The 14457-nt window shown below is 37.7% G+C and overlaps 1 protein-coding gene across 2 annotated transcripts in view; it reads left to right on the forward strand.

The window, feature by feature from the left end:
• BTBD7 (BTB domain containing 7) overlaps positions 1 to 14457 on the forward strand; it is a 42691-nt gene that overhangs the window by 12046 nt on the left and 16188 nt on the right. For both annotated transcript variants that reach the window (XM_054161894.1, XM_054161895.1), the window contains exons 2-3: positions 3202 to 3387; positions 8063 to 9142. In XM_054161894.1, coding sequence (XP_054017869.1) covers positions 3306 to 3387; positions 8063 to 9142 — 1162 coding nt within the window. In that variant the 5' untranslated portion in view covers positions 3202 to 3305. The remainder of the gene's footprint in view (positions 1 to 3201; positions 3388 to 8062; positions 9143 to 14457) is intronic.

Here is a 14457-nt window from a genome sequence, read left to right on the forward strand (position 1 = left end):
GGTGGATGGAATTGCTCTGATTTTCTTTAAGTAGATTTAATGATGATTTGTGTCTGAATCAGATAATACCCCTTTCAAGTGAACTTCTAAAAAAAAAAAAAAAGAGTCATTGGAGAATACATGCTGTCATTCCACTTCAAGAGAGTCCTAGAGGGCAATAAATGAACTCTTGCTGATTTTGCTAGAAAAAATGTTTTGAATTAAACTTCAGGAACATTAGTGAAGTCTTTCATGTGAGTATCATCAGTCAGAATAGGTTTTTGGTAAAATAGTAGGTGCTTGCAACCAGCTGGAAGAACCAGTGATGTACGGAGTTCAAGACTCATTTGCCAGTAGATGAAAATATTTAAGTTGCTTGGGAGAAGCTTCTTATTCTGTGCAGGATTGTACTACTGTAATTCAGTTAAGTCTGCGTGTGCTTTATATATTTGGGGGTTTTTAGGTGCTGGAACCTTCTATTTAGGAGAATATAAATGTGTTGCTGTCCCATGCCTTGGCAGTACTGTTAGTGATGTGACCTGTTGCTCTCTACTGATGACATTATGTAATCACGTCCAGGATGTGACACATTCACCTTATGCTCCAGATTGCTTTGTTGATCATCAGAAATCCTACTGGGAGCACTGTTTGCAAAGACAGCATTGGAATGAGGAGCTTTACCCAGACATTCTGTCTTTGGAACTGCCAGAATGCTTCTCGATGTTTTTACTTTCTCCAGTGTAATTACCTTCAAGAGTGCACACCTTTATACTCTGTCTGAATATAGTCCTTTTAACTTTTGCTCTGACTCCTCAGAGGACATGTTGGAAAATGCTGCAGGTTATCTTGGTTTTTTTATTTGCCCCTAAAACTCAGTCCTATGTTTCTCAACAAAACCAGACAAAAATCTGAACTACTGTGGGTTTTTTAAAATAACTCCGTAATGCAGAAGTGTATTACTTGATGAAAAAAAGTGCCTTAAAATTCATACTTAACTAAGAAAGGGTTCTTTGTGATTGCTGGGACACATGATTCTCAGCATAGCATTTAGCAATGCAGTCACTTTCATAATCTCGTTATCTGCTTTTTTTACCCGCTTGTGTCTGTAACTGCTGATGTGGCTTAAGTTCTGATGTTTTGCTTATTGGATTTTCTTTCTTCCAGTGCAATAGATCATGAAATAACATATTTCTAAACCCAAATCATGAAGGACATTAGCTCTTTCTCCTTTTCGTGCAGTACTAATACAAACCAGAACATTTCAGCTGTATCAGCTACATCTTAGTGTTGTATCACTGAAATAATTTCGAATCATGGTAAATGTTGATTGCTTGACTGGATTTTAAAAAATAGTCAAAATAGGCTTTGTGTGGATTTGCATGTGTGTCAGGCTATATAATCAGCTTATCCTTCACAATTTCAGTTGTTTCTTTTCAACAGAGAATTACTTGCCAATTACGCACTTTCTTAAAGGTATGCTGTCCGTCAGTGCATTCAATCCTTTAGCTTCTGTGCTCTTGAGAAAAAGTTCACCTGATGGTAGCTTTTAAAACAAACATGAAGTTCCATGACTCTATTCTGAGGCTAAAATTGAATTAAAAAAAAAAACAAACTCATCAGCTAAGCTGGAACAGCACAGTTCTTAGTATGCAGGGTAACTTCTGCAAGGAAAGATAATCTTTCTTTCCTTGTGCAGCTAAAGATTTGATTGTTTGCGGTTTGTAGTTGCTTCTTCATTTTTATGTTTGTCTCCTTCTGTAAGCTGTTTTTCACCATGGGAAATGGCTTTCTCGATTTGGCATTTTACTTGATAACAGTAGGCTAGGTTTAGGGTAGAGGCTGAAGTGGAAACTAGCAAAACCAAACCAAGACTGGCACCTAAATTCCTAAAGTGGTTCAAGCATGCTTGTTGTCCCAGCCCTAGCAGCTTGTGTCTATGTTCCTCTCTTCTTTTTTCCACCTGTGCTGGCAGAGATTTTCATGTGATACTGTAACAACCCACTCATGTAAGTGATAATGTTTAGACTTTCTGTCTAGGTTGGTTTTAACGTGGGTCATTTTATCTGGTTCACAGAGTATTTGGACCAGAAAAAATGAGGTAGGGAAAATGAGGATGCAGAGAGGAAGGAGGCTTCCTCCAAGAAAAAGTTAGTCACTGCTGTCAATTTAAATTGTTTGCAGTCTTCTAGTGCCTTCCAACCCAAACCATTCTATGAATATATGAATAAGAAATACGAAGATTGTACTTGGGTTGATACGTGAGGTTAAGGACAGTAGTAGGAATAAAGCTATGACCATTTTTGGACCATGGAGCACAATACACTTTATGAACTACAGCGTGTTTCAGTACTCAAGTCAGCTAGCATATACATGACCAAGCAGTGCTTGGTTACATTTGAAAGGAGGCATGGGAAGACTTGGCATCTCTAAGTGCCTGACCACAGTGCCTACTCTGCATTAAATTTCTCCTCTGAATTCTGGCATGCAGTAGGCAATTATTCATTGTGGTAACTTTCATTTTGCTATATTGATACTTGATACCTTAAAACTTCTAATGTAGGAATAAATTAGAATGTGCTTATTGTATGTTTAGCAATGCAACCTTTTTCAAATTTCCTCAGAAGTGACTTCCTGAAATGATTTCAAATGCTTAATCAAACAGCAGATGAATGCTTAAATGTGCTATTACAAACCTACTATAACCGCCTGTTATAAACCCACTTCTAGTACTAGTTTAAACCTAACTGAATAAGAACTACATAAATGGTATGAAATCAAAATGCAGCTGAAAGCAGTGATTATGGTATAACCTCCAATAGGATTGGCTTATTCTGCTTTCTCATTATAATTCAGTTTGTTATTTTTATAACAATATGCAAATGTATCAGCATGTATGAAAAGTCTTGGGGTCTAGTTACAGGAGCACTTTTAGTTTAGACCAACTCCTACTTGAAGATCTCTTCCCTCAAGTTTGATAACCATCCTGTTCCTTGTTGCAGTTTATCGTACTGATTTGAGTGGCATGGAAAATGAAAAATTATTTTGGCAAATAAAATGTATTTTTGGTCTTGGTTTAATCCTTCAAATAAAGAGATCTTGGAAATGATTGAGGTTTTAATTTATGAAAATACTATTTACTGGAGGCTGTTTATTTTATCTGAATCACATAATGCCTACTGAAAAAGAATAATGAAGTAATTTATTGGTATTTTTGTTTTTCAGAAATGGAGGAACAAAATGCTGGACCCGGGATTGAAGATTTATAAAGGATTATGGGATTGTGTGTTGAAGAGCCGGCAGGCAGAATGCCTGAGTGACTGAAGAAAATGGGTGCTAATGCATCTAACTACCCTCACTCATGTTCCCCAAGGGTAGGGGCAAATTCACAGGCACAGCAGACATTCATAGGTAAATCTCTTTTCAGTTATCTTGTCACTTACATAAGTGACTTGCTGGATTGTGTATGTACTGGATTTGATTTGCTTGCAGTAATGTTATGCAGAGCTTTTATTTCCTAGGTCACCAGTTCAAATCCATTCAAGCTCAGCCATGCATAAAATTCAGAACTGTCCTACACATGTGCAATGAGTTGATCTGACATTTGCTAGTAAATAGGATGTTTAAATAAAATTGAGAGGCTTTGATAGTTAAACCACGCATTCTACTTTTCCCAGTTCAAGAGCAGCTGCTGTCTCTTAAATCTGTCTACCATTTTCTACTCTTCCTCAGATTTTCTGTGAAACTGTATTGAAGCATATAAAACTTGATTATCAGTATTCATTGTAGTATTGGCATGCTTCATAAAAGCTAATTACTTCCTTACTGCTAGAAGGTAATAAGAATGTTAAAGTAACAAGTGGTGGTGTAGACAGCTTTCTCCCGTCCTTTCTCCATTACCTATTTACAGGGGAATACTTCCTGTCCTAGCGGTATTACTTACAAGCAAGGACTTTGCTTTACTGGATATGAGTTAAAGTGACTGGGATAAGAAAATAATTTCTTAAGGCATAACTGGAACAAGTTTTATGTGCTTTTCAAGTCTAGTGCAAAAAGCCCTTGGTGTTGATCTAAGTACTGTCACATTATAAATAATAAATAGTTACGTGATTAATCTAACAGAAGACGGTTTTTGAGGAGGTATATCTGGGGAAAAACCCAACCTTGACAGTCTGAAGAATGCTCTTAGCAGTAAATAACATAAATAATTTATAAACACTTTACTCCTTTATGCCTTGGATTGCATCACTGAATATGTAGTTATTGATATTTAGTGTTCATTTTTAGCCACTGAAAAACACAGTGATATTCTTATCAGAGAAAAAAGCCCCCAACTTTCTCTGTAATTTTTCTCAGCTTTTTTGACACTCCTAACTTTTGGAGACCTGTGTAGAGGGCAGCCCACAAACTGTTATATGTAAAGCCCTATGCTCTGGGCTAAAAATTCTGCATGTGCTATCATAGTATGCCAAAGAAGCACTTTTAGTCCTCAGATCTTGATCATCCATTCTGTAAAGTCCCCCTAAAGGCTTTGTTTATTTTGTGTATGATAACTGACATTAGTAAAAGGTTTGCCTCTGTTTGTATGTATACTTTCTAAAAATCATAGCCTAAATATTTTTATACTGTGTCTTGGTGTTTTTATGTGCCTCTAATGAATGAAGAGAAGCTCTTACAGACCTGAAAACAGGCAGATCTGCATGCCTTTTGAGCAGGGGAGAGTTCCAAAGCCTTCACTAAATTGCCCAGAAACTTTCTGCTTGGCTTATGGAAGGTTTTTATGATGCTCTTCATTATTAAAAATAGAAATGTGTTATGTTATGAAAAAATTTACCAATCACCGTTACTTAAAATTGTAGTTGCAACTTCTTTTGAGGAAGGTCTGAAAGCATGTGGCTGTCTCGTCTTGGGGAAGGTAAATGAGTGTTTTCATTACAATTCTTGCTGAAATCTTCTGCTATTATGGCAGCACTTACATCAGTGTGTTAGTAGAGTAAGCGTGCTATCTACATCACAGCCTCATCTCTTCCCCCTTCATGGAATTTGTCTTCCTTATCTGGATTCTTGTTGGGTTAATTGGCTTATGTAGCTGTCTCAGTGAAAAATAGGTGCATCCTAAAATCAATACATCACTTGTCAGAATAATCATGTTTTAATGCTAAATCAACTTTTCCTTTTTTTCTTTCTTTTTTTTCCTGTAGAAGACATTAGATCTATTTACTGCCCCACTGGAAATGTGGAGACTAGAATTATAATAGGTGCAAATATATATTGGCTGTCTCATTCCTGGAAACTGGATTCAAGACTGTTGGTTTTAGATGTGCAGCTTGCTTTACCACTGAAGCACTGTGGTGTATTACATTGTAAATGTAGGATCAATGTTAGAAGCCAAGAATTAATCTGGCAAAGCCCAGTAGTTTCACAGGATGAGCTCCCATTGTTAGTTGACTGAATGCTGAATTTGCTTATCATTTATGAAGAGGACATCAATCATTGCAAATAACGTAGTGCTCTCATTGTAAAAAATACACTTTCACTGTGGCAAAGGCTTATCCAGTCATCTCCTTGCCATTTTGTCTACAGCATTCAGGAGGAGGATTTCACACCATTTTCTGGAGTGGTACATCTGTTCAAGATGCTTGCTTCTACATATAGTTATATAATTAGATTTTAAAATGTGTGGGCATGCAGAAGACTAGACAGATCCCATTATTCATTGTCAAGTGCAAAAGTAGTTTTGGCAATGATCAATCTCATATAAATATTTATCTGTTCAAAGATAGGTATGGTCTAGGCTGCTGCTTTTTTAACAGCGTTTAATAGATCAGGGCATTTTGGTGTAGAAGTGGGCAATTTCCATTTCCTACTTCTAAAGCTTCTGCATTGTGAAGGATTGCAGACAGGTCAAAAAGGGGCTCTTCAAAATTCTTTCTTTGAGGGATACGAAGCCACCAGCTGATGTGAAGCTAGAGAAGCTGTGCTGGTACATCTCTTTTTCTGCCTCTGGCAAAAAGCAGTTGCTTTTTGCAAATGAAGCTGATTTTAAGCAGCTTTATCTATTTGTAAGGGTTAATAGCGCTGTTTGCAGTACTTCTGAAGTTAAATCTTCCAAGCAGCTCAGGGTGCACAAAGGTCTGGATGGTATTATAGTACCTTGTAGTGATTCATGTGCAAGTAATATCTCACGGCAGCCGTCAGGGAAGAAAAAAATTGAGAGTGGCAGTGTCCTAGTTTTTCATTAGCGGAATGTAAGAGAATATTCTGCATACTCAGTTTTGCCATTTAGAATTCAAGTACTTCAAATAAAAATGATCTGGCATGTTGTACTGGAGCAGAATCTATTATTATAGAGTGACCAAAGTATGGTTACACTTTCATTGTGCAATATAATCAGTGCTTTTTAAGTGGAGCAGAAATGCTAGACTTTTCTCTCTCAGCAGGAAGCTGAATCTCTACTTTTCTATTGTAATACGTAGTATAGCACGTGGAAAGAATTTGTGGTGGATTTTGAAGCATAGCCTCTTTGAACTTGTCTTGAGTTACTGTTGTTCTTTTCATTTAAATGGATACTTTTTAATGTCTTCAGATTTTTGGTATGATTAATAACATGTTGCCTGATCAAGCAGATTTTAATGTATCATGGATAAAATAGTCAGAGGTCTTTCCTCCAAGAAAGTAAAGTTCCTTCTCAAAAACCATTGCAGTTAATGATTTGGAGTTTTACTTAGCTTGGTGTAAAAGCCAAGGTATGAGGTTACTTAGAACTTTTGTGAGGCTTAAATTATAAAACAATGTACAGAGTCTTAGAGAGCTGTGGTTCTTGTACTCTTAAATGTAACTTTGAATTGCTCTTGTGTCTTTCAAAAAGTTATAATGTGGTAACTAAAAGCACTCTTTTGGCAGTCTGGTCCACAATGTCACTGTCAAAATATCATAGCAAAATAGCACCGCATCAAAGTTACCTGAAACAGGTGGAACTGCAATGAGAGAACAAGTTATAAAAGATCCCCAAAACTCTGGTGGTTACATACACATTAAACTGAAAGATCTAAAACCCACATCACGTAGTGAAGCTACAGAGTACTAATGGAAACATATTGGCTATTCCAAACAGAATATGGACAAACACCATTTCAGATGAAATCGCACCTGGTATTTTTCTGCATACCACTTGCAAATGTTTTCTTCTGTGTGTTGTCAGGGATTTTTCCCCCCTTCTGTTGTCTGAAAGGAGTACTTCAGATTCTGTACTTCTTTTTTTTGTCACATCTGAGAGTTTTTACCATCTGCCTTGAACTTTATGTACAGAATTTTCACTTTAATTAGGAAATAACCCTTATAAGTGAAAGTCATGCTTCTGTTTAAGCGTTATGCTTTTAACTACTTTTAGTAAAACATGACTTCAGTTTTCCATTGCTTCTAGAAATGCATATTCTGGAGAGGAGCCCATTTTATGTGTTTGGCTTTTGGCATCACTTGTCCATCATATGACAGGATTTTTTCTTTCTTGCTAAATTTTCAGTGCAAATTTATTTTCCTCAATTTCCCTGAATTTTTGGCACTATATTTCCTTTTTTTTTTTTTTTTTGTCTTGTGGCTGTGGTGCTTATGATGTCAGGTATGCTTTTCTTGTTGAAATGAAACTTGATGCTAGTAGAACAGAATCTGAAAAACACTTTGAAGGGGGTGAGGGGAGGTACTACTATTTCACTGTGATTGCACAAGTTTTTTAAAATGCTCTAATTATTATTTCATTTAATACAATGACACTTGTAACATTATGACCTGTGTTCTCTTTGTCCTTAGGTAAGTGTACCATATGCTAGGGCTGCATCAACTGGCACTGTTTTGTTCTTAAAATTGAGTTTTTAAAAAACAGAAACTTTGTAGATCTAAAAAACCCTGAAGAAACAAACTGGTTTTGTTGTTCTTAATGGCTGCATGAGGCTTCAGTCTGATTTTCAGCTTGTCGAAGTGGCTGATGGACTGTGTAACTTGCAGAGACATGAATGGGCTGGTTAGGTGTTGTGGACCTTCCTTTTGTATTTAAGGAATAAATGTGTTCCATTTTCCTTTGTGCTTTCAGGGACATCATCCTACTCTCATCAAGGGTATGGCTGTGAATCAAAGCTGTATAGCCTTGACCATGGCCATGAGAAACCTCAAGACAAGAAAAAGAAAACCTCTGGCCTCGCCACCCTCAAAAAGAAATTCATTAAGCGTCGGAAATCTAGCCGGTCTGCTGACCATGCCAAGCAGATGCGTGAACTCCTCTCGGGCTGGGATGTCAGAGATGTTAATGCATTAGTAGAAGAATATGAAGGGACATCAGCCTTAAAAGAACTTTATCTACAAGCTAATTTGGCAAGACCAGAAGCCAGGACGCTACAAAAAGATATGGCTGAACTCTATCAGTACAAATACTGCACCGATGTAGACTTAATATTTCAAGAGACTTGTTTTCCTGTGCATCGTGCGATACTGGCGGCAAGGTGTCCGTTTTTCAAGACGCTGCTTTCTTCCTCACCAGAGTATGGGGCAGAAATAATAATGGATATTAACACAGCTGGCATAGATATGCCTATGTTTTCTGCTTTGTTACACTACCTTTATACAGGCGAGTTTGGAATGGAGGATTCAAGATTCCAAAATGTTGATATCCTCGTGCAGCTTAGTGAAGAATTTGGAACACCAAATTCCTTAGATGTTGACATGCGTGCACTGTTTGATTACATGTGCTACTACGATGTGGTTCTTAGCTTCTCATCCACCTCTGACTTAGTTGATACTTTTGGTGGAAGTCAGAACTGCCTAGATGAAGAGCTCAGAGCTCATAAAGCTATTATTTCATCGCGGTCTCCGTTTTTTCGTCACTTGCTGCAGAGGAGGATAAGAACTGGTGAAGAAATCACAGACCGAACTCTACGAACTCCAACTAGAATTATCTTGGATGAATCTATCATACCAAAAAAATATGCGAAAGTCATTTTGAACTGTATGTATACAGATGTGGTGGACCTCTCAGTTTTGCACTCCAGCCCTTCAGTGGGCAGTTTAAGTGAGGTTCAGGCTCTTGTAGCAGGAAAACTAAACATGACTAGGGCTGAAGAAGCTATGGAGCTTTATCACATAGCACTGTTCTTGGAGTTCAACATGCTTGCACAAGGTAGGTAATACTGTACGTGCTGTAGAATATATGGCCTCACATGAATCATTTTTTCACCTATTCTGCAGCGTAAGTATGCCTGTCAAGTCTTGCTGTAAGTGACTGACAGCTCCTGTAACTAAAGATATTTGTTTTCTATCTGTAAGTTGTAGATACTGCAGTTGTATTTTTCTAGAGACAGAAGAAATGCCATGTGAAAGCCTTTTTGTCAAATATATATAAATGGTCTTGGTATTTCTCATCTTCATCTGCTTTCATCATTGCTGTTTACACCCTTGGTTTTGGGTGTAAACAAATGGAGAAGAAAACTAGATCCTTTTTGAGAAAAGGAATTACTTAGACTTGTTATGAAGTGTCCCTGTATGTTAATAAGCCTGTAAACGTTGAATGGTTATTTCTGTAGCTTATCAAATGAGATATACCAAGCCTGCAGTCTTGCTGCTGGAAGGTAAATTTAAACTGCCTAATTACACTGGTCCTATATATTTAGTATCTATTTCTTGATGTAAAGATCTGAAGGGAAGGGGCAGCCAGTAGTTTCGCTTCTTCCATTATTCTTGAAGATAACATACTTTGTGCACATGGCAGCTGGCCAGGGTTATTGGTTAATCAATAATACCTCTTGTGGTGGCAGAAGTGTTGCTTGCTGTTTCATCTGTTGGTGTTTGAACTATTTAGTGGCCATATTACATAATAGGATATGGCAATTGCTTTGGGCCTTGCTGGTGTGGGGGATGAGAATTTTACTTTTGAGCTGAGAAGTGGAGAATGGAATGCACTGATAACCTCAGCAATGTGATTTACTTAAGCTACTTGTAATTCTTTGAGAAAACAACTTTTTACAGTAGATCTCTACATCTGTAACTTCTAGCTGTTACATGAAATTTAAAAAGATGGAAGTGTTTATAGTAAAAACTATGAATCTGACTTAGGTGAAGTAGGAAACTTCCTAAGGAATGGGAAGGAAAAAGGAGGCATAAGCACTGCAGGAAGAAATGACACTTACAATAGGTTCTATTGATAGTTATATGGAACTGTGAGTGGTAAAGATATGGGGAACTAATCAGAACTGTTGTACCTTCTGCAGAGGCTTATATTGGGGCACCAATTTTCAGATGATACTGGAAGTTGAAGTCATTATGCTTCAATAAAACTGTCAGGGAAAAAAGGAGATAATTTTTTTTGAGATATGCAGATGAGGTGTTCTTAAGCTCAGAATCACAGAGTTGTAGAGCAGCGGGTTGGAAGGAACCTCAAAAGATCATCTGATTTAACTGTTCTTGGGAAAGGGATCATAGATGAGATTATCTAGCACTCTGTCCAATCACATCTTGAAAACTTCTGCTGCTGAGGGCTGTACCATGTCCCTGGGCAGGTTGTTCCATTGAATGATTGTTTCCACTGTAAAAAAAGTGTTATATCAAGATGTCTCCCAGTGCAACATGTATGTGATGCCTGTTGTTCTCTCCATATGGTTCCTTGTGAAAAAAGTGTCCATCATCTTTTTAGGTGCCTTTTAGGTACTGGAATACTGTGGTGAGGTCTGCTCAAACCTTCTTGTTATCAGGGAGAGAGAAGACCAAAGTTCTTCAGTCTTTCCTTGAAGACATGGTTCTCCAGCCCTTTAATCATCTTTGGGCCACTACTTTGGACCCTCTCTTATTATTTGTTACCCTTAAAGTACACTTGGAAACTTAATGTCAAATGGAACATGGAAGTGGCAAAAAGTGTTACTGTAGTTGAACTACAATGCTAAATTCACTCCTATACAATATTGGCAAGTTAATAGTACTTGAGAAAAGGGCAACTTGGTAGGTCAGCTGAAAGCAAGAAAAAGTGACCTGAAATTGAAAAAGTGATACAAGCCTACAATTTCTGGTTTTGCTTGCATGAACATATTCAAGTGCTGAAAGGAGTTAGTGTGCTCAATGAATACTAATGAAGGAATCAAATTGTGAATGAAGCCCTCAGACACTGAATAATTAGGCACTGTTTTATAAATGAGCAGAGTGTAATTCTTCCCTTTAGATTTCAAACCTAACCTGGAACAACTGTGATCTGGAGGTGGTGTTCTGAGGAAGCAATGTGTGAAGTATATTAAAGCTATGATAGAAGACTTCAAAGGGAAACTTAGGCAGAGTTATAGATAGGAAAATGGCCTTTTTTGTTGGTTGGGTTTTTTGGGGTTTTTTTTAAGTGTTAGTTCTGAGAACAAGTTATATTCTATATGATGCTGAATTTCATTTATTTCTACTAAGAGACTGCTTGGATCAGTGTGTCCTAAACCAGCGTGCTTTTCAGTAATGCACTACAGACCAGTGCTGCTCTGGAATATATGTTCTGTGAGTCAGTGGTAACAAGATCTAACTTTTCCTTGAAGGCTTTCCCCCAGCACCACTTCAAGGGGTGGAAAAAGAAAGGCAGCAGCAGGGGCTGCACTGGGCTTGCAGATGTGGTGGCACTGAGGGGTCTTTTCTATTTTTTCCACTAGTAAATCTGTGTCTGACCACAAATATCATGAGCTGGAGAGTAGAAAGTTTCATACGTAGGAGAGAAACACAGTGAAATCAGGCCAGTCAGAGTCACCATCACTGGAGGTGCTTAGGAAGAGACTGGATGGGGTGCTTGGTGCCATGGTTTAGTTGATTAGATAGTGTTGAATTATAGGTTGGACTTGATGATCTCAAAGGTCTCTTCCAACCTGGTTAATTCTATTTTATCTAATACCAGCAAATATAATTTTGGCAGCCCTTCAGATACTGAAATTTTAGATGCTAACTTGCACTAACTAAGGTTTTACAAATTATTCCTTAGCTACAGGAAAAATCAGACTGTAGAAGATCTATATATGCCATTGAAGTCATCATCTTAATAGTTTTATATTTAATTTGCTGAGTTCATGTTTAGGTCCTTGGTACTGTGCTGACACTAGAGAATTTTTCTGGTATAATCTTGTCATCAAAATTAAATGGGGACTTATTTGATCAGGAAACTATATATGCCTGCACTTGTCTAACAGATAATTTGATGCATGTGCTTTGGTGGTGACCACTGATCTTTCAGCACTTAACCATAGCACCTTGTCTTCCCTTAGTGTAATACTTAACACAAGGTAGATAAGAAATTTTCATTTCAGTAGCATCCTTCATATTCCCTGATTAGCTAGCTTACTTCAGTGCTGGAAGCTGTCACTCAGACATCTGATTTCTCAATACTACACAGAACAGTGTTAGAAGAGAAGACTGTGTAGGGGTTGGAGACAACTGAGCAGGTGGGTCTCATGAAAACTCTTAGCTTGGTCCTCTGACAGCATTTTTCTACTCTGGTGTTGCAGGTGTCCAATTTTGCCCAAGTTCTGACCAAACTCATCAGCTGGCTTTTGCAGTAGCTAATGTCTTAAGTTTCTTCTCTAGATTTCCACACCCCTCTGGCTCAAGTTTTTTTTATTCAGTTCACTTATCCTAGCCAACTGCAAACTTGCTAAAGCTTGTCTCCCTGGTTTCTTGGAAAATATTTTGGACTCATTATATGGTACTCTACTCCTTTCCAATTTATTTCACTCGCTTTTCACTCAGCGTTTGGTTGGATGTTTGTAACTGAGTGTCAAGTGACATTGATGTATTTTAAATCTTCAATCAGCTGGTTTTATTAACAAATTTTAGTTTGATTTGTCCTTGGGGACCTTTCTAAATATCCAGATGTTGTAATTTTTCTCGAATTTCAGTAATGATTCCGCTTTGACTCTTACCATGGAAGTCTTCCCATTAACTAACACAGTGATACTCCTTTTTCTGACTCTTGTATTTCAACAGATGGTTTCCTTATGATGAAGTCAATGATAGCATTTGGTATGTGCTGTGAATCTTTACTGTCCAAGTAAAGCAAGATAGCTTTATTTAGAATTTACTCTGCCTTTGGCTTGATTTGTTTCGGCTGATGATTGTTACTTACCTACCCAGAGAAACTGAATTGAATCTTTGAATGAACCAGTTTGATTAACAGCAGGCATACCTCATATATACAGCAGATCATCCTGAAACCCCTTTGTATCTAATCGGACTAAGACTGCCATTGTGGTACTGCAGTATTTGTTAACTATCAAAAAGGGAAACTCTTCACTTTTTTCACAGAGACTGTGAGAATTCGAGCCCTCTCTGGGAGGTTCAAGCATATCCCTTAGTGGAACATGTCTGTGCTTGACCTCTTATTTTTGCACTCTGCTCCTGCTTTTTGTGCCTTCCTGCTATTTTTCTGCTCTCTTGTCAACTACTGGTGCAGCTGTTTTAACACAGGGACTCAGAAATACCAGGTGTAAATCACTTATCCCTTCCTCTTTTGTAGCACTGTATTAAGACCAAATCAATTCCCTCGCATGTCCATGCATTGTTAAAATAATCCCCCCTTTCAGTCTTACTGCACTGCAACATCTAGTGCTATTGCAGAGAAGTTTGACATCAAGTATCTTAATTTTATTAGCTAGCTACATTAAATATATAAATCCTGCATCTTGGCCCTGCTGCTTACTGCCATGACCAGTGGTGGTATGGGCTGTTTTTCTGTTACAGGTTTTTTGGGCAGTGGTACTCCATGAAGTAGTTTTGCCTGGGAATCTTTTTTGCCTGCTGATTCAAAAAAGTTTTCTAAAATGAAATTGACAAAAATAACTTTGTTTTAGACTTTTGGCTCTTATTTCAGGTGTTTACTTTACCCTTGACAAGAATAAAATTGAAGAAACTTTATTTTAAAGCCATACTCAGTAGCACAGCCTTTTGATGTCAGGCAATATCTGCCTCTAGATCAAAGTACCCTTGATCTCAGCAGGACTGAAATGCCAGGAAGCCCACAGCAGCAGTATTAAATACACAAAAAAAATGTATTGTGGGAAGATTAGAGCAAGAGTGTCAGTTATATATCAGTGTAGTAGGAATGCTCAAAAGAACTTGAAAATAAATGGGTAAGATTAAGTTAATTTTAACACAGATCTGACCTATTGTATCCTTCAATGATTCACTTATTTCACACCTGAAATTACGAAGATGAAGACTGGGGAAAGCAGGAAGTGGAAAGGATCATCTTTAGCAGTTGCATTCCATGGTTATGTGCAAGAATAAAGAATTTGACTGAGTTGTGCAACTGGGTACAAAATTTGTTTGCAGTGTCATAGCTGGCAGAGAAACAGAGCTGGTCACTGTTCAGGGGCTTTTCTTTCAGACATCTGTGTTCTAGCAAATATACAACTTAAAATACTGAACACAAAAAAACCCAGAAAAAGCCCCAACAAACAACCCACAAACCAACAAAGGGGAAAAAAACAA

The sequence above is a fragment of the Dryobates pubescens genome, chromosome 5, assembly GCF_014839835.1.
Source record: "Dryobates pubescens isolate bDryPub1 chromosome 5, bDryPub1.pri, whole genome shotgun sequence".
NCBI lineage: Eukaryota > Metazoa > Chordata > Aves > Piciformes > Picidae > Dryobates > Dryobates pubescens.